The sequence below is a fragment of the Larus michahellis genome, chromosome 1 (genome assembly GCF_964199755.1).
Source record: "Larus michahellis chromosome 1, bLarMic1.1, whole genome shotgun sequence".
NCBI classification, from domain to species: Eukaryota; Metazoa; Chordata; class Aves; order Charadriiformes; family Laridae; genus Larus; species Larus michahellis.
The window spans coordinates 214464522-214489735 of NC_133896.1; the positions used below are offsets into that span (position 1 = coordinate 214464522).

The 25214-nt window shown below is 45.6% G+C and overlaps 1 protein-coding gene across 2 annotated transcripts in view; it reads right to left on the reverse strand.

The window, feature by feature from the left end:
* Positions 1 to 20156, reverse strand: part of PGM2L1 (phosphoglucomutase 2 like 1) — a 43458-nt gene extending 23302 nt beyond the window's left edge. Inside the window, exons 1-3 of one of the 2 annotated variants that reach the window (XM_074572226.1) lie at positions 20044 to 20151; positions 19746 to 19955; positions 3393 to 3560 (exon numbers count right to left, since the gene is read on the reverse strand). In XM_074572226.1, the coding sequence (XP_074428327.1) occupies positions 3393 to 3560; positions 19746 to 19856 (279 nt within the window). In that variant the 5' untranslated portion in view covers positions 19857 to 19955; positions 20044 to 20151. Of the gene's footprint in view, positions 1 to 3392; positions 3561 to 19745 lie in introns of both variants that reach the window. The other variant, XM_074572225.1, reaches the window with a different exon arrangement.
* Between the last annotated feature and the right edge of the window lie 5058 nt (positions 20157 to 25214).

The following is a 25214-nucleotide window of genomic DNA, read 5'->3' on the forward strand; positions in this document are numbered from 1 at the left end:
TCTGATGCAGTTTACTTCAAAAACAAGCTCTAATCCGCTTCCTAGAGATTGCGTCTCCATGACAGATTGCTTTTCCCAACTTGATATATGGCTTTAATAAACAACTAAAAATAGAAGCTCCACAGAGGGAGCAACTGAATACAACCCAGTTTGTCACTTTCAGAAACCAGCAATGCCCAAGAAACTGAACTTGCAAACGCATTCCCTGCTGACCAAAATGAAACTTTTTGCTTTCTGCCAAGAATGCATATCAGTCAGCCGATCCAAGCTCCGTCACGCTTTCGCGAGACTGGAAACACAAAGGCAGCATGCAACGTTCAGGCGCTGGGAGCATGAGCAACTCCAAATTCAACAGGCTGCACAGGCCAAAAAGCAAAGTGACTATTATTCACTTCCTCTGCATTATTAAGATGTTTACTCTGCTTCAAAGAAAACTGGAATTGTTCAAAGCAACTTCACTACTCTTAACTATTCCATCACTGGCAACAAACTACTAGTTTTTAAACTATTTTTCTTAATCTCTTCAGCTCATTCCCACTGGATCAGTGGGGACCACCTGTACCACACTAGTAAGTTTTGTTCACACCAGTATGGTATTTGTAGCAGATGAGTTTGGCATACTCGGCTCAGTAAGGCTGGAATTAAAGAAAGCATCATTCTAAGATGTGTCCCGTTTAGAGGTTAGAAGCCTAAAGCAAACTTTCTGTTAGACAGATCCAAGATGATACTGATGAGAAAAAATGCTCATACATAAGGCTGCATTTCAAACACTACCAATGAGTTGCAACACGTTACTTCTATTCTTTTCAAAGCCCATACAAACAGCTATTGGAATTTGGTTTCACTGCAAGAGTTCGGGCTCCAGTTGTATAAGTCAGACATTAGCAGTATGTCCAACAGCTTAATAGAGCCCCAGCTGTTCCAAGTTTTAAGCGAGCCAACATAAAATAAATTCCTTCAGTCATGTCTACTGAGGGACTTGTATCAGAGCATCAACCTGCAAAGAGACGGCTATTATAAAACGTTTAAGTACACAGCATTAAATGAGAGATTTTACCAACCCTTTGTAAATCATGTAATAAACCACCTTTTATCATATGGATGAAGTTCCATTTATAAAAAAGTACTTAACAAAGTAGGTAAGATTCAATAGGTTTGTCATAACAAAAACTTTTTATTGATGTTCCAAGTACAATGGTTACAAATACATCAGTTCATTATATTTTCAATAGTCAAGAAGTAGGAACAGATAGGATGTTTAAGTATATTTAACATACACAGTCCAAACCCATTTTTATTTTATATGTTCATAAGGAAAGGAAATGGGGAACATCCATTTTCTGATTCACGCTATTCAATCTCAAAAGGGTTCAGTACTTCTCTTTCCTTGCCTCCCACTACCTTCACTGAGGTGAGAGAAAACTATATTTTGCAGATTAAGAACCCACCTACTTTTTGATTAATATTCACTGTAATAAAGTATGTGCAAGAATCACTACTGAAGTCAGGAATGACAGTTTAACAGGACTACAACCCTACAAAAATCAATGTTCAGATTCAGATTCTTCTTTCACATGCTCAAAGTCCAGATAATACCAGTTTCAAATGTACTCTGAATTAATTTCTTATGAAGTTTAGTTGTAAAGAGTAGTTATTTAATCTACTTGTTTTCAGGAAAATTTGATAGAGGAACACATTAGCTAAAAAGCACCCTGGTACTGTACGATAAACAAATTTAAGAACAAATACACTATGAGATAACAATATAGAAAAGGAGCATGCATCACTTTTGATCAAAAACTAAATCAACATCAACTGTTCCTTCCAAAGGTGTTTATTGAAAGGGTGGGGAAAGAAATGAGACAACTGGGGACCAAGTTCTTTGAGAAAGAATCCATCGTCTGCCCTTGAACAAAACAGTGCTTCAAAGAAAAGCAGAGATGAGTAAGCCCTATATTAATCAACAGGTTTATTTATTTGGACAATCAACACACATACAACTCATTAATATTGCTTGAAAGAGAAGCAGGGAGGAAAACGGAGAAGAGCCCGATCATCTTCAAGCGCTCTTCTGTCATGCTAGACCAAAATCAATAGAGGAAAAAAGGAACGTAAAAGGTATTGAAACAAATCCAGAAAATTGTATTTCTGGTTGTTAATCAACTTAAACAGTTAGTCAAAAGAACATAAAACATGGTTCAAGGAAAAGATGTGTCAGAAGTGAGGAGTCTGCCACCAGTCTGCCCCACCACAGCACTGGTATCATTCCTGTCCCCATTGCAGCCTCTATCCAGCTCCTCAACTCCACATACCAGCTTTTGTGCCCTTCTAAAGTGCATCCAGCACCACCACCAAGTGGAGCTGAATCTCTGGTAGAGGAGAAAGAAATTAGGACTAAAGCCTCCCTGGCCAAAACTTTACCCCACAGGCACACCCATCCCATCAGACCCTTTCCAACAACACTAAAATACAACTACTAAAATGGCAGTCAAGAGCTACATCTAAGTTCCAAGATCTCCCTGTCTGTATTCAAATCAAAAAGTTCATCCCAAAATACTCTACTCCAAACTTGGGAGAACTAGTCCTCAAAAAGATCAACGTCTGTTTACAATGTTATCTTAGCAAATAATTCTATAATGATATCTCTAACCCAAATACACAAATATTAAATCATAGATAAACCATGAATCATCAACCTTTCCAATACAATATGTAAAAATAAGATTTGCAGTTTGAGAGTTTAAGCTTCTATCTCAAATTACTTTCTTGCAGCTCTACTTTAAAAAGTGCCAACAGCTACAGACAGAGCTACAGTGGTTATTTTACAATATTTTCTATAACTATCCAATCCACTTGTAGGTAACACAACCAGTCTTACTGGAAGGATTCCCCAGAAGTTAAACAATTTACTCTACAGATATTCTTTACAGTCAGCCTACATTTGCTTTTTCATCTTACTTCCTGTTCATTTTCTTAGAAAAACCTGCTATTTTTGTATAGTTATTCACAACTTTGGCCAAAAATGAAACAAATGGCTTGTTTGGTTGGGGGTGGGTTTGCTTTTTGGATTTCCTTGGCGTTTTGTTTAGTTTTTCACAAATACTAGAAGTTCTTATGATAACTAAGGATTTCCAATTTCAGAGCAGTATAACAGACTTTAACTACTGGCCAAATTCCAGCAGAAGTGATTATATTCTGCCTCCTAGGATGTCCAGTTAGACCTGTTCAAGCAACTTTATTTTCTTCCAGCACTAAACATTTCATGCTCTCACTCTCCTGTTGAAGGGCTGACATATTTCACCCTCAGCTTGTATATTTCAGCCGTACACTGTATAACCCAAACATTTACTGTGAAACCATCCACTCCTCTCCCATACAACTATTCAGCTCACCTGTGTTGACTGGATCACCGTAAGATCATTAATGTAGCAAAAGCCCGCTCCCATAGCGGAGCGCAGCCCAGCAGTCCCAAAGGTCAGCCTGCAGCAGAGACGATCCCGTAACTCTTTATGCTTTCCATTCTGTAACAAGCTTTCGATCTGTTCTTTCGTTTTTTGGTTCTGCAAAAGAAAACGAAGGTCTTCATTTAGTTCTTGAAAGCAGGATCTGAACGACAAGAAAGCTGGAGAGGGACTTTTTATAAGGGCATGTAGTGATGGGATAAGGGGTAATGGCTTCAACCTAAAAGAGGGGAGATTGAGCTGAGATCTCAGGCAGAAATTCTCGGCTGTGAGGGTGGTGAGCCCCTGGCCCAGGTTGCCCAGAGAAGCTGTGGCTGCCTCATCCCTGGAGGGGTTCAAGGCCAGGTTAGACGGGGCTTGGGTCAACCTGGTCTAGTGGGAGGTGTCCCTGCTCATGGCAGGGGGTTGGCATGAGATGATCTTTAAGGTCCCTTCCAATCGAAACCATTATAAGATTGTATGATTCTATATGCACATTGTTTTTAAGTAATTCCTAGTTCTGCAGTGCAACAAGTTATTCCTATCCTATAAAATGCCTGTCTGCACAAACTAGCCTCCATTGTAACTCTCATTTCTATCATATTCTCTTTTCTGTATCATCCTTAATTATAAAAGATTGAAGACCTCTTGCTGCGGTTGATATGCTGATGTGTTTGCCCAGACGTTAATACACCTTCCGGCCACATGAAGCCTGTAAGTGAGGAGCACAGACTTTACAACAGGTTTTTCCAAGGCAGGCAGCACAAGTTAATTCTCAAGCCGTGCTGCTGAAGACAGACAAAAATCCTAACTTCAAAGCAGTGCTTCCTTCCTCCCCACCCGCAGGAAAGGTCTGTAAACAGGCACAGTAAAATAAAGCTGACATTGTAAAACCAAAAATAAAGCCTGTCTTTTCAAGTTACATTTATCGTTAGTGAGGTAGGTACAATAGAGTCAAAGCCCCTATTTGTCACAAACTCTCCAATAAAGATAGGTATTTATCAGAAAATCCATTTTTCACACTTTCCCCCCTCAGTAAATACCCTGGATATGAGTGGGCTGAAAAATAAGTCCTATTCCTGAAGGTAAGTATCACATGCATCATTATGACAGCCACTTTCACTGCTCTCCAAACTTAGATTTTTAACGTTATTTAGGAGGATGTCAACATGGGTAAAACCCAGAGAATTAAAAACAAATTTCCCCAGTTACTTAAAAGTTCTGACAGAATGCATCTTATACACAGTTGTGATACAGCCACCAAACAAAGAATTCTCCAAAGAGGTCACTGGTTGTATCTTTAAGAGTTAGTACCATTCTGAAGAAAAAAAACAAACATTTTGCTCCCAAAAGCAGTACTCCTGTCAGTGAAACATAACTTTATTGTTGGTCTTAGAGAACACAAAGATATCAGTCAATTTGATGTATATCAATTTATAAACAGTCTTGCGGTTCATATAGAAGAGCCAGAGCCCTTCCCCCTTTCTGGTATCATTGTCAGACGGCTGTTACACCACTTCACCTCCACTTCCACAGCTACTGGAACCCAACGCTCCCTGCAGTTAGTGCTGGTGTTCGTACAGTCCGTGTTGCAGCAGGGACTCGCTTGTTGGCTGCTCCACCGTTACCTGAAAGCAGCTGCAGCAGGTCAGACCAAAGGGTCAGTTAGTCCAGCACCCCAACAGCAGATGCCTAGAAAAAGGCCTAAGGACAGCAAAATCATGGCAGGAAGGCAGACAAAGGTGCAAGGGCCACCTTAGAACACCCTACGTAGGGAGTTCCACATCTGCACAGAAGGGCTCTTTGTACCAACAAAAGGGATACAAACACCAGGCAAGTCAGGACAGAACATTTCAAAAAATGTTGTCATCCCATGCCTTTATTATCTAAAACCTGTGACTAAAATGAAAGGCCACTCAACAAGAAAATCATTTGGCTAAATAGAACAGCAGGAAGCAATTCTTGTGATCTGAAACCCATTCCATTTTAAACAGAGGCCTTGCATTTACCAAATTGTATAAACCTTTGTCATTCCCAAGTATGAAGAACACATTTACTACCATTCCTCATTCAGCTGAGGGAGTGATTATACACATCTCCAAAAGGCTTAATTCCAGTATTTACCTTAAGGTAGGAAAAGTTACAATCCTGTGAGTGTTTTAGAGTCAATCCTATACAGCACGCAGTATGTTACATAGCAGGGTGGATAAGAGACACTGATTATTGAAATCTGCGTCTGTTCATTCAGTATTTTCCCTAACTTGCACCACTCTCGAAGCTATGAACATCCAAGTGTAAAAAGCGCATGTGCACACACTCCATTTGTTCTTCATAGTTATTCTGCACCCTCACCTAATATTGAGGCTAGGAAACAATGGGAGAAAACAGGTAAATTTTAATATTAATTATCTATGATGATTAGAATGAGATAGTCGTGGTAATACCAACCACACTATCCCAGACATGCCTGGGGAGAGCTAGGGGGAAGTGAGAGAAGGCGAGTCCAGTTTGACAAATGACAAAAAAATATCGACACGTGTCCTTTTACAACATCTACTAACAGGGAATGATTCACCCATATAATGCTGTTTTCAGAGAAGTGGCTGAGTAAGTACCATATTTTATAACATTTGAAGGCTTTATAAATTCATTTGGTCATCAAGAAACTCAACCTGTCCACTGAAATGCAGTTTGGACAAGACGCTTCACAGCTCCCATAAACAGCACAACCCAGCCCGGCTCACCAACAACATGGACTGTCTAGAAGACAATTGATGCACAGCTGTAAAAAATAATTACTCCAGCTGTATAATAGTACAGCTCAGGCTGCACAAGTGTTCTCTAAAACGGTGTTGCTTCAAGCAGGGTCCCGAGGAAGGGTTAAAAAAGGCAAATGGAATCTGAAAGGCAAGGGTGAAGCACCCCTGACATTTAAGATAGAGGTCAGCCAGCCTCAGGTCCCGCAGCCTCCGAAGAGCCGGGAAACATGTTCTGCACAGACAGAGGCTCTTCGTGAGGATCTGAAAAACGCTGGGAAAAGCACAATGATATGAACTGCACACTTTCATTAGGAAAAAAATACTCAGTAAAACTTGTTGAAAAATCTGAAGCTATTTCCACAGCTTGATAACAGATCTTGCACACTAGCAGGATAAACCATGTGAATTTAAAATAAATTTTAATTTCTTTGTGCTTTAAAATAAAAAGGCAAGCCATTATTGTTCAGGCTCTCCGATGACTCTGCAACCTAAACGAGCCATTACTCACAACACAGATAAAAAAAGGCCTAAAAATAAAACAAAAACAATGGGGCATGACAAATATTAAATCCCAGAAGTGAAAACTTCTCTTTTAGCTGTTCATAGGCAGTCAGCCACGAAACAAATGACTAATCTGAAGAGAGTCTGCGGCAAGAGTACATTAAATCCTCATTTCACACTATCATAATCCAATACATCATCTTACTTTAAAATAAGGTTACTAAATTACACAGTATGTTTAATAGCTTTCTAGGATACGCTGTATTGCTTGCCTGCAAAAACAGAATAACGTGTTTTATATGGTCTGGAGTTTTGCAAAACTGAGGCAAGACTTTTCTGAAGCAGCAGCACAAACATTTATTTTACAAATAGACTATCATGCATTTTTGACTGAAACTACCTGATTTATTTCCTAGGGAACAAAAACGACACAGACAAAATAGCATCCAAATAACATTTCAATTTGCTCAGGTCACACTCAGCTAAAATTTCCTGCAATCAGAAAAGAATAACGGAGGGGAAAAAAAGAAGGTATTTTACAAGACTTGGTGTAAATTCAGATGTGGTGATGACCTGTCTCATGCTCTGGGTTACGCATTCAATAGTGTTAGAAGACTGATCTCAAGACAGCTATTATCAAAACCGACCGTGGCATGATCCTTATTGCTTTTCATTGTTTCATGCTTTCCAAGTTTTCTCGGAGTTGGAGCTTCAAAGCCTATGGACCAGTCTAGCTTTTTGCAATATGCTGCTTGGGTATGAACACCATTTACCGTACTAAACTGAGAATTTCAAACAGCACTGCAGTCAGGTGGGGCTAAAAGATAATGATGGTTTCCACCACTGAAGTTCAATCCCATGCAAATTCTAAAAAAAACCCCAGGGTTTTATTGCTGTTTTGCTTTACAGTGATGAAATAAAGTAATACATATGAAAGTTTCCCAGTAGCTCTTATGAAGGTTCATTTTTTCAAAGCGGAATAGTTGTAACATTAAAATACACAACAGACTTTAACATTAGAGACTGGGGTTATGAGGAAGAAAGTCTAGTACTCCTTTACGCAGAGCATATTTTCTGAAGTCATTAGTCACTGCATAGTCACTCTCTCCACCAACACTAACTTTCCAGTCATGTGAAGCACTAGGAGGGTAAATCAGATTAGTCAAGGTATGCAGCATCCCATTGTATTTCTAAATTCCAAGGAAATATAATCAATACCACCTATGGATGCAATTACATGATACTGAGGTGAGAGGCTTACTAGAAGCTTTAAGTAGTTCATTGATGTATTAAAAAGTAACTATAGCAGATCGCTGCTTAGAAAAGAATTTTTCAAGCTTCTGAAGCCAAGCAAGGCAGCAGCACCGTGTTAGCACCAAACTCAATTAGCTTAGAAACACAAACACTGAACAACTAAGTGCCCGCTCTCAACCGTTGCCTGGATTAGTATGTTAGTAAACTCTGTTAATCACAACGCAGAAGCCTAGCGTAAGCAAAAGACAAGTTCCTTAGAGAGCTTCCTGTATTAAGCAGAAATAAACTAGGCTGTTTCATAAAAAAATAGCCATTCCTTAACAAAAGCAATGCTCTAAGATATTCACGCACCCCCAATGGCTCTAACAAAGCAATTCAAATCTTCTCATGGATTCAGTGATTTGAAGAGCCCACAGAATTCAGTGCTGCTTCTAAAGTCAAGCAGTACATGGATGTCAATAGTACGGAAACAGCATTTCTTTCACTATCCACCCAGCATGCCAAATCTCTGTGCTGCTGGCCAACAAGACTTTCTGGAAGACCAGCTGAAGCACCCAGGGACAGTGGAGCAGCTCAGGCATGGCAGGTCAGGGCAGGGACCCCAGAGCTGTGCCAGCAAGTGCAGCATCACTGCCGGAGGGCAAAGGTGCTGGGTGAGCTTGGTGTCTGCAGCCTTACCCTACCGATGTGACTTGTGGTCTTTCCTAGGATCCCCCAGCCGCTCCAGAAGCACTGGTGACCTGTCTAGGAGGGACACCCCAAGGGGTTCAGGGGCTGACTGCCAGGGACTGGTTTCTCTTTCACTGCCCTGTAAAGGTGAGCAGGGAATATCACAAAACCACACAATCACAGAATGGTAGGGGTTGGAAGGGACCTCTGGAGATCATCCAGTCCAACCCCCTGCCAGAGCAGGGTCACCCAGAGCAGGTTGGACAGGAATGTGTCCAGGCGGGTTTGGAATGTCTCCAGAGAAGGAGACTCCACCACCTCTCTGGGCAGCCTGTGCCAGGGCTCTGCCACCCTCACAGGAAAGAAGTTTTTCCTCATGTTCAGATGGAACGCCTGTGTCCAGTTTGTGCCCGTTGCCCCTTGTCCTGTCCCCAGGCACCACTGAGAAGAGTCTGGCCCCATCCTCTTGCCCCCCGCCCTTTAGCTCTTGCTGAGCATTGATGAGATCCCCTCTCGGTCTGCTCTTCTCCAGGCTGAACAGCCCCAGGGCTCTCAGCCTTTCCTCAGCACAGAGATGCTCCAGCCCCTCCACAGCCTCCGCTGGACTCTCTCCAGCAGTTCCCTGTCCTTCTGGAACCGGGGAGCCCAGAACTGGAGCCAGTGCTCCAGATGAGGCCTCACCAGGGCAGAGCAGAGGGGGAGGATGACCTCCCTCCACCTGCTCGCCACACTCTTCTGAATGCCCCTCAGGAGACCATTGGCCTTCTTGGCCACAAGGGTACATCACTGGCTCTTGGTCAGCTTGTTGCCCACCAGGACTCCCAGGTCCCTCTCTGCAGAGCTGCTCTCCAGCGGGTCAGCCCCAACCTGTACTGGTGCAGGGGGTTATTCCTCCCCAGATGCAGGACCCTACACATGCCCTTTGTTGAATTTCATTAGGTTCCTCACTGCTCAACTTTCTAGGTCGTATATCCCAGTAACCAGCCTGAGGCTACTATCCCATACTAGGAAGTGGTTAGGGAAAGAGGAGGCTGAGTACCATGGCTTTGGCAGGATCTGTCTGCTGCGATAGGAATGCGTGTGGCACAGGCCTGAGCTGAGCACCGGGCAGAATGTCTGGCAGAAGCAGCACTAACTCTCCTCAAAAAAGGTGGAGACAGACCCTTCAAAGCTGCTACTGGCTTTCAGAGGATGACTTACTAGTGGAAGAAGCGTCTGGCAGAGAGCAGGGTCCTTCAAGCCCACAGGGACCAACCTCCCAAAGGCAATGAGGGCAAGAAAGAGGGCAGCAGTGGTGAGGGAAGTGAGACCCACACAGACCCACACCCTACAGGGATGGGGGAACCTCTGCTGCCAGCAAAACAGCTTCCCATGCATGTGACAAGCAGCCATCGTGCCATAGGGTTCCACTCCCCTTGCAGCCACATGCACACATATATAAAGGTCAGAAGGCAGGACAAGGCAGCAATCAAGAAGCAACAGATGCCGTTCCTCCTGCTCCAGGTGGGGAAGGGGTCCTGGGCACTGCCAGCAGTGCACAAGGAGGCAGCAGATAAGGTGACAGTGACCATGGCGGTGCAAGGAGAGGCTCGTGCTACCTGAACATACATTGCTGCGGACAGAAAAGGGCCAGGGAAGGAAAGAGGTGCCTCTGGCTGGTGAGTGGGCTGGAGTTGAGTTTCCGACTGTGGCTCTCAGGGAAGGGATAAGTAGGAGAAACAGCACCAGCTCCCCCAGTCTCACCTCACAGGGCGAGTGCTCCAGCCTCCGACCATGTTGGAGCCCCTCTGCTGAACTTGCACCAGTTTGTCCATATCTATTTTGTACCGGAGGGCGCAAAACCAGATGCGGTATCTGGATGCTGGCTAACAAGTGCTGGGTAAAGGGAGATAATTCCTTTCCTATAATGGCCCAGGATGCTGTCAACCTCCTCCACTGTCAGGGGAGGCTGCTGGCTCCTGCCTACAGAGACTCCCAGCATTGCCGTAGGGTGTTCCTCCTTCCTAAGCGCAGCCTGTCTTCATTAAATTTAATGTCCCTGCTGGTCTGCTCCCCTGGCCTGTCTACCTCCCCTCTGAATAGCAGCTCTGCTCTCAACCGTCTGCTTCCCAATCTGGCAGCACCTACAAACATGGTATGAGTGCCCTCAGAGACATTTATCTACCATTTTAAGATGTAAATTTGTGAAGCATTCTTAATTTTTAAATAGCTTTGAGGCTTGCCATTTGATACGTGAGAAGTGAAGAGCAACCAGAGGTCAGGCAATGTTTTCCTATCCCATTTCAAGACTCTACCAAGTGCATTCAGGTAGTCCTCTCATTCTCACAGAGAGCAGGGTTTTGTGATACTAACAAGCTGGGAGGAGAGAAAATGAGACTACCAGAACCTTCCCTTCAGGATTTCAGATTCACCGTCGCAAAGAAATGGAAATAAGAATCATTTAGGACAGAGACAGCCAGGGTGCTGAATGGGTAAGAGTCTGAACATAGTTCTGCACCTACATGAGCACCAGAAAAAAAAAATAAGTTCTACATTATTTTTTCTGTAAAATTACTACACTAATACATATACATGCCATCTCTAGAAAGCTAATACTACTTCCTCAAAGTGTTTTTTTGCAAGCTACCCGTGTTGTTTCTGACTTCAGTTCCCAGTCAGGAACTTCATATGACCTATATTAGTGGTCCTGAGGAGTTAAATTTGAAAATGGTTATAATGGCTTTTAAGAAGAGGGAAGGGGACAAGCCTGCTGGGGATGCAAGATATATTTTAAACAACTACTTATAAAAATTTACTGCCAGAATCAGATGTGGGGCAGAACTGTGGGGTCATATCCTGCTGCAGTCCAATGTAGCAACATCAAGAAAGGCTTGAGGTTTTATTAAACAAACAAAAAAAATTCTCACTGAATTAAATGTTATGCTTCTTCACCCTCAGTTTTCCACATACTATACAGTTGCCTATTGAGACAGAATGATACTTTTTTTGTAGCTCATCAGGATACATAATCGGAAACAACTGGAGAATTAAAAGTACAAGGGCATTAGCTGAGTATTTCTTACTGGCTCTTTCACTCCCAATCATGTTAATAATGTGTACTTACTGCCAGAGTTAGGTTTCAAAGCTAATATCCTGTCAAAATAAGTGGCAGTTTACAACTCTCATAGCAATCATTTTTTGTCTTGCAGGACAACTCTTTGCATATGTAGCCTGGAAGAAGTGAAAAAAAAGAAGAGGTCTCAAATTTGCTTATAATTCAGCAAATGTGACAGCCACAAATTAAGTGCACCAAGCTTTGCCAACCAGCCTTTAGTTTTTCATCAGCAATTGTTATAAGCTCTTTTTCAAATAAAATCAGGATCAGTCCTGAAGTCCCAAACACACCAGAGTATCTACTTGTAGGAGCCGCTAACAAAGAGAAAGGGAGCATTGGCTGTGGCACAGCTCATCACCTTACATATACACAACTTACGACCAGCAGTGGCACTTGCATCAAGTTCTCCTTTACAATTTCTCTTAGAAATTGTAGGTTCTCATTACCTCTTCTTAAGCAATAAATGTTTGTTTTCTGGTCAGCAACAGCACCAACATTTTTACGTGAAATCAGATGAGTAACTCCAGGCAAACAGTTATTCAAGCTAGTTACTGCAGTGGCAGAGGGAAAGGTGATGGTAGAGCAAATCACAGCCCCTACACGTGGCTGTAGGTACCATAGTTGAGAGGCAGAAGGTTTCCTACAGAACACCCCTTGTCTCTGCCAACCCACTGGGGGAACATTTATATTATGAGTTTGTCTTGTTCTGTTTTGTTCCCAAATCCTGGTGCCTCAATAAGCCACAACACCTCCATAACAGTCAGCTGCTTCTGGTAGGGAGCCCATAAGAGTGGAGGAAGCCAGGTTGAAAGAATGTTTTAGGCACAGTCTACATCCATTCTCCCTCTTTGGAGTGAAACGTGGAATAGTTTTGCTCCATGCACCAAGAACAGTCCTCCAATACTGTCCCCCAAAGGCCCGATACCTTCCCCATATGTCACACAACCCATGTACAAAGGACTCAAGTCTTCACGCTATCAAAACCACCATCCCACCAGCACTTTGAAGTAACAAGAGCAATGAGTTCCTGAGGCAGGGAGGCTGCACGTACCGTACAAGATGGGCTCAGCCAAGCATTATGCGCCCATCCGCCCTGGAGGGTACGTTTGTGGCCTCGTACCCTCCAAGGTGGATGGGCACAAGGCCACAAACAGCGTGACTACAGCCACACTGTACTGCAGAAAGCACACAGAGACTGCACCGCTGACATGCTACTTCCCTCCAAGAGAGGGGGACAGGCACGTCGTGCTGTTTTTTCAGGAGTGCAAAAACCTGGAAATCTGCATCTGCGAGGAAGTATTGTAAAAAGCTCTGAATTAGCAACTGTCTGATGAGGGACCCACAGTCGCATTTCAGAAAGGAAGGACAACACAAGACCAAACACTAATGGCAAGAGGAGCAAACAGAAGTACAGCTCAACATCCTTTAACTTAATTCTGTGTCTCAGCATACAAAACAGGAAGAAGTCACGGGCAAAGGAGACCACATCACTGTGTTGTTCAACAATCTGAGATAGTTCACAGCACACAGAATTCACTTGGTTCTCTGCTCTTCCTGAGGATCATGCTAAGATTGCATCCAGTAAAGAAGAGAACATCTTTCTGTTGGCATTCATTTCACTACTTCAGTTTTTGTGGAAGATTTTGTACAGTTCATAAAAACAAGTTAAAGCAGATTTTCATTTTACAGAACAGGACCTCCAGAGGTCATCTTTTCCAATGACCTCTGCTCAAGCAGGGACACTGACAATCAATCAGTTGCCCAGGACCCTGTCCAGACAGCTACTGAATATCTCCAAGGACGGAGACTCCACCACCTCCCTGAGCTACCTGTACCAGTGATCGGTCACCCTCACAGTAAAAAAGTGTTTCCTGGTGTTTAGAAGATACCTCCCGTGTTTCATTATGTGCCGATGGCTTCTGGTCCTGTCAGTTAAAGAGGATGTAATACTGCTGCAGTAAACCAAGGAGATGGAAGTTAATTTATGTATTTTGTTCCAGTGTCTAACTGAAGCGTGTAGCACAGGACAGTCCTAGCAAAATCTCTGGTTCATATCAGGGAGAGAAAGACTTGAGTGCTGAGGTTCACACTGAGATGTCCTCAGTGCACTCGTGGATGCAGGGCTTAGCACTGAATGTGTCTTTAATCTCTAACATGTGAAATATTACCCACAGACAACTTGACAAGCATTTTTCTTCCAGAATTTAGCCTTCAAACCCACCAATTTCAGCAGCATAAGTCTTTAAAACTGAGCAGTAGATAGGACCTGCTGCTTTTAATTCTATTTTAATCTGGCTCATGATAGGTTATGCAGTACATAGATGTTTGGTGGTGCAATGCTGCCTTTGCCCTTGGCTGCAGGGAGCTTCCAGTTGCGTGTAGGACCATGACAGGGTTCGGAGAATGTGGGTGGATGGTGTTTGAAAATGGTGGGTGGTGCAGAGATCCCTTTGTCCTCAGCTGTGGGGAGCTTCCAGTTGCCTGTAGGACCATAATGGAGCGTGGAGATGGAGGGTAGTGCGGAGATCCCTTTGTCTACGGCTATGGGGTGCTTCCAGACGCCTGTAGGACCATGACGGGGAAGGAAACACACACAGTCCCTGTCTGTACTGTATCACAGACCTACAGGCAGCTGGAAGCTCCCCATAGCTGAGGACAAAAGGATTTCTGCACCATCCTCCATCTTTACAATCCATTACAGACTTACAGGCTTACTGGAAGTTCATCACAGTCATGGACAAAGGGAGCACCACACCACCAACCATCTCTGCACCCCACCACACTCTATCTCCACACCCCATTACAGTTCTACAGGCAGCTGGAAGCTTGCCAAATCCAAGGACAAAGGTATTTCTGTACCACTCACCTTCTTCGTAACCCACCATGGGCTGTCAGCAGCTGGAAGCTCCCCAAAGCCATAGACAAAGGGATCTCTGCACCACCCTCCGTCTCCACACCCCACTGTGGTCCTACATGCAACTGGAAGCTTCCCACAGCCGAGGACAAAGGATCTCCACACCATTCACCTTCTCCGTATACCATCATGGGCCTATAGGCAGCTGGAAGCTCCAAACAGCTAATGACCAAAGGATTTCTGCACCACCCTCCATCTCCACACCCTATTATGGTCTTCCAGGCAGCTAGAAGCTTATCTGTCATGGGCAAAGACAGCACTGCCCCACCAACCATCTCTGTACCCTACCACCCACCACCTCCACATTCCATCATGGCCCTACAGGCAGCTGGAAGCTCCCCAAAGCTGAGGACAAAGATATCTGCACACAACCTACCACCTCTGTATTCTGCCACCTCCATACCCCATCGTTGGCCTACAAGTAGCTAGAAGCTCTCCACAGCCACGGACAAAGTAACCTCTCCACCACCTTCCATCCTTCCTCTCCATTGCTCTACCGGCAGCTAGAGAAACCCCACAGCCATGAACAGAGTAACTGCCCCATCACCCACCTTAAGTACATAAAGTTCCTCAAAATAAAGTTTCTGATTCATGAACCCATTGGCTGGTTCCTCCAGTTTGTACTATCTTTTTTGGTACCTTTTGGGATTGCTCCTTGCTGTCCTTGTTTCCTTATATATATGTCTGTGATGTGCACACATACATAAATACACATATATACAGTGTACCTATGAATAAATCTGAGAGCTGCACAGAGGAACCCGGGTGGGTGGAAGCCACCAGGGCTGGGTGCTGCAGGACTCCCCAGGAGGCAGCTGCACAGGCCAGCAGACAAGCCACCGCTTTTATATTGGCCCAATACAAAACAAGAAACAAAAAACCTTACATAACTGCTTTTTTACAGCCACTTCCGCATGTCTTTTTAAATAAACTGGATTGAAACTTATTGGAGTAATGCTTTATAGCTCACTGCTGCTGAAAGAGGCAGTTCTCACATTTCCAGACTGCTCTCACTAATGTGCTGGCCCCTTTCTTGTGTCAGGAAAAACATTTATGCAGCTGCAGTGAGTCTGACCAATAACAAATCCACTCCCTTCCCCCCACCACCCTGGATCCATTCCCTAAACAACTACATGAATATTGTGCCAGCTCAGGCAGGTAGTGAGGGGGAAGTATAGCAATGAGGAAGGGTGAGACTACCTTCTTTCTGCAATTCTCTCATTATGATCTGAAGCAGAATAAAAATTTTAAAATCATTAGACCACCCAAATACGGGCAGACCAGCAGTTAAAAAAACACATAAGATCCTACATCATATAGAATACTTACATTTATGAACTCAGATGCACCTAACATGGGGAAGTTCCAAATTATACAAAGCAAGTCTTAATGCTCACGTCTTATTTCTGATATCTGAAATTCTAAACACAGAACGGCGATATCCTTTCCTGCCCCCATGACAACACAGACAGCAATATAGCTAATTTATCAATACAGACAGTAATCCCATGAAGTACAAGTTTCAAGACTATTCTGATGGACTTCATATAGTTTAATGTCTTAGAACAGGCACTAAAGCACAGTACTTGTGTTATTTCAGCGCTTCCTTCATTTCACAAACTTGTTTAGGCGCTCTCAGTAGTGTTGGTTGTTCCAATAGAGGTTTTGCGGCCCAGTCTACCCAGAATCAACTGTTTCAATAGTTCACAATTTTATCTTCCATGTTTTAATGTTAGAGCCTGCAACACATACATGTAATTTTGAAGAATTTCTCTTGTCACTTATGGCCAATTCCTAGACTTTTTACTCTTAAAAAATCACTTAGAAGTCTTAATAAAAAATATTGCAAGTTGAATGACAAGAGCAGGTTATTGGTCTCGAACTACCAAGTCCATTTCCTCCTGAAAGGCATCTTAAAAATCACAAAAGTTGAAAGAACACTGAGGGTCATTAAAATAAAAAAAAAACCTCTAAAACCAACCAAGCCACCTTGTTAGCAAGTAGGAAGCTATTCATGCTACCTTTGTGCACTAACAATGAGTCCATGAATTAGTAAAAATAAAATGAGAGTATAGTGAAAGGGGACCGCACACGCAGCTCCTGCAGAAATAATTCAAGTATTTCCCCCCATGCAACGTTCTAACAGTGCCTTTGTAATAAGCACAGAAAATCCCCTTCTCCCAGGTATGCTCCACCACAACCACGACGGCCCAGGAACAGTCTGTGTGCAAACACTCCTCCTTATCTTTATTGAAGATGGGCAAAGCTACCCTACACAGAGCATGCCCAGGAACAGGAGTCTTGCCAGGAATCCTACAGGGCTAATCAATAAACCAGCAGCCAACAGCTTGAGCTTAGGCTTCACTTTTACAGAGGGAGGACTAACTGAGGGAAAGCAAGAGGGCATTGACTTTCAGGCAAAGCTGTGAATCTTCCCTTAGGACCATGGTTTTCATTAAGTAGGTCAGGATCTTAATCATACTGTGCTCTCCCACCAGCTGCTGGGCCGGTATCTGACCCTCAGACTTCGGGTGAAACCTCTTCCGCTGCAATGTACAACAAATGCTCAGCTAGTGTACCAAGCACACCTCATTTTCATGCCACTCTGTGTGTGTAGCACATTCTTGCCACTCTATAAAGCCACTTAAGACAAGCACGTAAAATCATTACTACAACCAAGGTCCAAAATTCCAACATTTGCTCTAAAGAAAAGCAGTTTTCTTGGAGAAAACTGCTCTGACACAGCTTTCTACACAAGCCAGACTCCTTCAGGAGACTCAAGGCAGATGTGGAAGTACAATAGGAAAGTTAGAGAGTGGATGAAGAGGAATTAAAGGGAGAAAAATATAGAACAATGACTAATTGTTCACATAGTTTACCAATGAGGACCAAACAAAAGGTGGGTGTCTCCTGCCTCCAAGACAAAAGTAAACAGACAGCAATTAAGGAGAGAGAATGGGAAAGGAGGGAGTTTTAGTTAGTGAACTGCTGCTATAAATATTAATGAAGATGCTGCTGTAAGAGAGAAGGAAAGCAAAAAGATGATCATATGGTTAGGTTTCCTCCACCCACCCACGCCCCAGCCCATAACCAGTAACAGTTTTAGAAGAGGTTAGCACGTACATCCAAATCAAAAAGGATGAAGAGCACAGCTCTAAGAATTAATTACAGCAAGTAATTTTCAATTAAGCTAGAGGACGAAAGCTCCCCACAGCTAAATACAGCTGTGAATGTAGCGCATAGATTTTTCCTTGATCAGAGGCAGCAAAAGTCCCTATGGCCAAGGAAATTGTGGCTGGGGAAGGGGTGAGACAGAGACAGCTCCTTGTAAAGCTGTTGACAAGCAGCAAACCTACAGAGACCTCATTTCCTAGGTTTGCGGTGAAATAGGAGGACATTGGACAAATAGCCCTTCCTCATCTGTACTTGCTGGTTTCTCCTCACCTTCCTGTCCCACAGGACTGTCACCTCTTTCATTTACATCCTCTGCAGAGCAACTGTGAGTGCCTCAGAGCCACCCATGCCACCCTGCAGCCCCTCTCCTGCAGGAGCACTGAGTCCTTCTCCAGGCGATTTTGAATTTTCAAAATTCACAGGAACTCTCTTTGAAATCTCTCCCGGTAATAAGTTCAAAGAGCCTTGTAAGAAACCTCATGATTATCACCTAGGGAAGCAAGGGTAAACAGGTACAATCAAACTAACGCTTCAGTTTGTATTTTATTGGTTCATTTTGGCCTTAGAAGGAGCTATAGAAACAGTAATATTTCACTATTGCTGGGTTTTAATCAAAATATTTTTCCCCAGTAACCTTAACATTAAAAAGGGTAAGTTCTCCTACTTCATCCATTTTTAGGATAAACATACAGTAATCTGTTTAAAAGAAAAAAAACAACGACACCCCTTTCAATACACTAATCAGAAGTTATATTAAAAAAACCCCTATTTACTACAGTTCAATCTGGGTTATCAAGTGTATTATCAGGAATGTTATCTCCCTTTTCCACTCCTTCCCTCCCCCATGACACTCTTCCCAGATATTGTCACAACAGCAGCTCTGAGCCCAGAACATGCAGATGGCAAGTGTTAATTCCTGCAAAAATGAACGAAGAGAACGTATTTACAAGCAGCAGAAAGCTCATCTAAGAGGCGTCAGGTAAAGTTTACCTGTAACCCTCCTGCTTTGATCGTGACAGGACAAAACTAAAGAGGAAATAGTATAAACGCATTGACAATCACTCTAAAGTAAAAAAAAAAAAGAAAAGAAAGAAGCCACAGAGAGAAACCTAAACCACTGGTGCACTGGTAGTTTACCCTCCCCCATCTCCACAATATTTTTTAAAGCACAGGCCATGACATTTGGACAAAGCAGCTGAAAAGAAAAGTAAACCCTTCCAACAATGAGTTCAGCAAAATAACCTCCAATCTCATATTATTATGGCCCCAAATTTGCTTTGGATGGTTTAATCAGAACTAACCAAGCCTGCAGTCCTGTTGACACCCTATTGGAGCTGAAAAGGAAAGGACCGTGGCAGAGCTTAGACCTCTGTAGCCTCTTTATTTCCTGCAGAGGGTGTTAAATTCGGGAAGCTGAGGAAAACAAAATGATGCCGTTCGACTCTAGCTGCATTTTAAGCCATTCAACAATCCTTCCTTCAACCTGACTTCACAAGACACACGTTTTCCATCTTAACGAAGAAGCGGCAGCGACACGAAGCAGATGCCAGGCTCCATGTACCAGCAAGATGACATCATGCCATCACTTCGCCAGGTAAAGCCCCTGGATGGCTGCACGCCTCACCTTTCCCCTCTCCCAGGTTAAGGATTTCTCCATCACGTCACGCTTTGTGGATTTGGCTGGATCTAGATAGATATTTTTCGAAGGGCACCTGCCACCCCCAGTCTCAGGGGAAAGGGCCTTGCTGAGGGATCACAGAGGCCCCAAGGGAGGGAGAAGGGACCAAACGCCATCCTTGTCACTGGGCAGGGTGGGAAGCAGACGGCACACACCATGGGAGCGATGACAGCAGCCCCGGGAGGGCGGAGAAGCCCCCACCCGGTGAGGGGGGAGTGTCCGCCGCCATCACCCCCCCCCGCCACCGCCGCCACACACCCACCTTGTCCCAGTTCAGCCACTGCCACACCGCCTTGTCGAGCTGCGCGTCGCCGGTGCTGCGGGCGATGAGCACGTTGGAGTTGACGTCCCCGGGGGCTCCGCACTCGCCCATGTCGCCGTTCGGCGGGGGTCGCGGGTGGGGGCGGGCGGAACGACGACGACGACAGCGGCGGCTTCACTTCGCGACACCGGCCGCGGCACCGCGCATCGCCTGAGGGAAGGGGACAGCCAGAGGAGGCGGGCCGGTGGTCTCGGCTCAAAGGGGAGGCGGGGGTGAAACCGCGGCAACCGCGATTTACCTCAGCTCAACGATCGTAACGGCGAGTAACGGCGACCGCCGCCTCACCGCCGGCAACGGTCGGGGCGCGCGCCCGCCCCCGCCAGCAGCCCCGCCCCGCCCCGCGCGCGCGCCCCCGCCCAAGCACCGACCACAACAACCGCGGCCCCGCCAATCCCTCCTCGCCGCCCCCCCCTCCCCGCGATGCATGACGGGAAATGTAGTCCGGCCGCCGCGGTGGGCTACAGAGGGGCGGGGTGGGCAGGCGGGCGGGGGAACTACAACTCCCGGCAGCCCTTGCGGCGCGCCCCCATTCACCTCAGGTTGAGGGGGAGCGGAGAGGGCGGAGGGTGCAGTGGTTTTGCCTGTCTTCAGCCGGTTTAGCTGCGGGGTGCTCGGCCTCTCTGGCCGCATACCGTCTCCGGTAGCCATGTGTCTGCCTTCAGGGCCTCTCACCCCATCTTGCTGCCGGCCCGGGCTCCCCAGGGTGGCGGTACCGGCCCCGCGGGTGAGCAGCCATCACCCCTCAGTGTCACATAGCAATCGGCCCTCAGGAGACCTGAGCAGGGAGGGCTGGGTGGAGGTTTCCTCCTTTTACTTGATGGAAAAAAAAAAAACAAAAACCAAGCATGGTATGTCTCTTGCAGTCCCACTAAACGGGCACTCTCTACCTCTTGGGTAATCTATATGAGGAAAAGGTAAAAAACCCTGGCTGGTCCCCTCCTTCAGCCTCTGAGGTGGACTTCGACGCTGCTGAGCACATCATCTCTTCGCTCTGAAAGGATAATGGAAAGGGTGCTACCCCAGGGGACCAGCTCGTTGTTCAGAAGTGTTTCCAGACAGGCTTCAGCAGCAATTAAGTTGCCAGTAGGAGGCAAATCGTAACCCCCATCTCCCCTTCCCAGGCCACTTCAGTTCTAATTGAATTGCCTGTCTCTGAGCAGAAGGCCATCCGGTGACCGCATCCTGCAGAGCATCTTCGTCCCGCGGAGCATCCTCATCCCACAGAGCGTCCTCATCCCACTGCTCGTCCTCGCAGAGGTTGCCATAGTGACAGCAGGAACTGCTGAGGGATGCAAGGCTTCGGGAAGACAGGCAGAGGGCCAAGACAGGCAGAGGGCAGTGGGATTGCTGCCCGGGGGATGCTGGACATGAAGGGAGGTTCAAAACGCTGGAGTTGTGAGCAGCACAGGCTCCTGCAGGAGGTGGAAAGAGGGACTGAAGGGCGAGGAAGGCACAATGGAGAGGTGACAAAGATGTGAGGAAGCAGTTTGGGATACCCAAGCAGCATAGCAAAGGATGGTGTTGAAAACTAAATATAGAAGGGAATGATCCATCATAAGAAAGCTTAGAAATCTCAATTTATTATCTCTCCCCTTCAAAGCTCTGAAGTCCATGTCCTGAAGGGACCTCTTCTTTGGCTGAGACGCAAATCCTCCAGTGCAGAGGTCTGACTCTGGTGTGTTAAATTGGTCTATTACAGTAAATTACTGATAGAAGTCAACAGAAGATTATGATAAGAAGGAAGTAAGTTAAAATAAGTTTTCTGTTATCACTAAAGGACTAGCCTAAGGTTTTTTCTGGTAGAGAAGGAGAAGAGGAATCTGGACACTGATAAAATTAGAGTGAGGAAATCAGACATAATAGATAATATCCCACAAACAGTGAGTGGGATACTCCATCTCTGGATGGATTTGGGGGATCCATCCTTTGATACTGATGCTTGGAGAAGGAGTGGGCCTGCAAGGCAGTAGGGAAAGGCCCTACAACCAGAGCTGCTGTGTGGTAGGCTTGCCAGACCACAAGCCAGAGGTGACCCTTCCAGCCCAACCCAAGAGCAGGACTATACAGCTCCACACTTTCCACCAGCTCTGGCTTCACCCCATGGACTTCTGAAGCCGATGCACCCACCCTCACATGTTGTTTCCTCTCCCATTCTTATTTTTTCTCTTTCTCCCACTTCTCCACATAAAGAGGTGGCATCTGTGGCAGCGCTGATGCCATCCTGAGCCCAGCAGTCTGATTAAAACCATGTCCAAAACAGTCAGATGCTGGCATGTTTCTCCACATCTCAGAACAGCTGACAAGGGTGGCTCCTGCAGTGAATTTGCACCTGAGAATCAGCATGAGACGCAGCACCTGCTTTTCATACCTTTGCTGCTCTTTTCTCCTCCTTTGTGTTTTGTCTTGAAGGAAAGAAGGCTAGAGCCTGGCGTAACAGGAGCTGCAGCCTATAAAACCTTTGTTTCCCCTGCCAAAAAAGGACAATGGTCATGTTAAATATATCTCCAAAGCCTGCCAAACAGGAGCATTTCTTACAAAAACTTTGGAGCTATTTGAGAAGGCAGGCAGAGATGTTGTTAAAATGAAACTTCATCCTTCAAATGCTTCTATTCTTGCCTCCTTTTTTTTCCCTATGTGCTTAATGAAAGTTTTAAATTATTCTGAATGGTGATTTTTTGCCATCAGAGCAGGCAGACTCTTTCTGTACATGAAACCTTGAACCTCATTGAGTGATTTCACACGGGACAGTGGCAGCCATGCCCACAGCCTGCGTTATCAGTGCTCAGCTACATAGCCATGATTAAAGTGGGATTTTCCCTTCGGATACTAGATAGGAGATGTCAATGCACCTCCATGATTATTTCCCTGAAGAGCAGATAAAACACCCTCATAGAAGATAAAAGGCTCTCCGTGTTATTTCTTTACCAGGAATAACCACAACGTGGAGGGTTTGAAACTTCTCAGGATCTCACCAATGCATCCAAAGTCAGAGTGTGACGGTCTGGCTTCCAAATATTTCCCTGGGAGAGGAGTTTGGTTACCTACCTCCAAAGCACCACAGTGCATATAGCAGATGCCAGGCAGCCCAAACAGCTCCCGAGCAGGGCAATCATATAAAAAGATTATAGGTGATATGGCTTAGATCGTGCTTATGGAGATTTGCTATGTTTGCCTGGAGAAAACATTGACCTCACGGGAGATGACAACTGCATCCAATGTATTTGAGGGTTAATCAGCCACCAGAAGAATTTCTAAAGCTGATTATGTTGCTACAGGAAAGCTAAACTGACTGCCATCTGCTTTCATGCTGTCGCAGAGAGCAATAGTGAAGAAGCCGACATGACTCTGGCCTGCGCTGCTTTGCGGCCCAGCACATCATGACTCTCCTGGGCACTTTGGGGTGGTTGCAGAGCCTCCCTGCACTCACTGGCCATGCACATTGCCAGGAGAAATCTCTATTTTCATCTATTATTAACGACACAATTTTCAGTCCTCACGGCCATGGAGGAAAGCCAGAAAATAGGAAATTAATATTCGAGTGAAGGAAAGCCAACATCTCTACATTTTCACCCTTGCGTATCATTTCGCCTAATTGAGGCACAGCATGCTCAGACCAAACTGAGCAGCAGCAAACAGTCTGGGGGCTAAAAGACACAGGAGAGGCCACATTGCCAGCGATGAATATGAGCCAGGCTGGGAGGAGAAGGGCTGACAGGCTGCTGGCAGCCGCCGGCTCGTGTGCTGGGAGCTGCCAGAGCCAGCGGGGACCGTGGCAGGGCTCAGCTGGGGGGAATGACTTGTTCCTAGCCAAAACGAGCGTGTGCATCCGCATACATATGTATAACTGCGTGCACACATTGCTTGCGCTTTCAGGGAAAGGCCCTGCTCTCTGTGCCGCTGTTATGAAACCCAGAGTTCCCACATGTAGCATAATTGCAACTGTGAAATGGCAGATAACTCTCTGTCCCCCCAAAATGGGGGGTCAGAGGTTTCTTCTGATGTAAACAAAATCATGGAAGTTAAGAGAGACTCGTTAATAACACATAGCTCCTGTTTGGGATTTGCAGTTATGCCATGTTGGGGGGTAGAGAGCATATCCATTCTCCTTTGCATGGTTAAATGCACCAGTCCTCCCAGCAGAGTTTGGGTTTGCAGCATCTCAGCGTCGTACCCCTGAACAATGATCCACATACTTTGTTCTTACCAATGTGTTTAATGTTTTTTTTTTCTGCGGAAGAAGGGCTAAGCACGCAGTGATGTCACCGCACATCAGAATTAAAACACATCTGTACGGTCACGTTAGCATCCTCAGCAATCTGGTACTGCAGCCCAAATCCTCAACCACAACAAACTGGATTAGCTCTGTCTATTGCACAGCTCCGCCCAGCCCTGCGACGAAGAGCCTGGGGTCTGAAACCAGCCAGTACAGTGTTTCCATGGCAATTTTACCGCACACAGTTCATTCCAGATTGCCTGCAAATGGCCCGGGGCTCCCATGATATTCCAGGTTGGTTCTTCTGCCCCCAATTTCTGCAGTGAGCTGGGTTCGTGTGGGATGAACCCAGCGCACCCTTCCATCTCGCTGCCGAGCCTCTCGGCAGGCACTGTGCATGCCCTCGCCCTGCGGCATATCTTTGTTTTATTATTTATGTATCTGTTTATTATTTATGTACCCTCTTCTCCTGTGCCTCTTGGGTTACCTGGTGATAACACAGCAACTCCCATCCTTTCATTTCCCTCTTTCAGAGTAGTGTATTGCCAGAAAGGCAGCACAATTCTAAATGCAGGCAATAATGACATCCCTGCCAGTTGATAGTGTGCTGCACGGGAAGGGGCAGGTGCATTTTTGGTCCTGAATGCCATTTTTAATCCTATCTGGGGTCAAAGCAGCCCAAGCGCTTTGTCCTGAAGAAGCGCAGGCGCCCTGCAGGCAGAGCACGAAGAAAAGGAGCGGGCTGGCATGTGGGAAGGATGCAGCAGGGACCGCTGAGATTAGGAAATGGCTTTCAAATTCTGCAGCTGACCCTGGCTTGGTGCTTCATGATGGCAGCCCTGGAAAGGCCTGATCCTGCACCCTCTGGCACTGACAACACACTTCTCAGCTTCCTCAGGAGCACAACACCCTAAATACCCACGCTTTAAAAGCAGTATGTAACATCCAGCTCGGAGACGCTGGAAAAACCTCTGCGCTCGGCCCAAAGGGAGGGCAGGGAGCAGCTCTCCTTGCTGTTGCTGCAGTCTCGGCTCCCTGGTTCATGGGCCCTGCTGCAGACAGTAAACGCAGCTGGTGAGATCTTTCACAACAGGCAGTTTGGAGCCAAAACCACGCCACAAGTCCATTTCTAACCATGGGCACATGTCCGAGGCAGCAGCCCCGAACCAGCGAGCAGAGAGGAACCATCATCATTA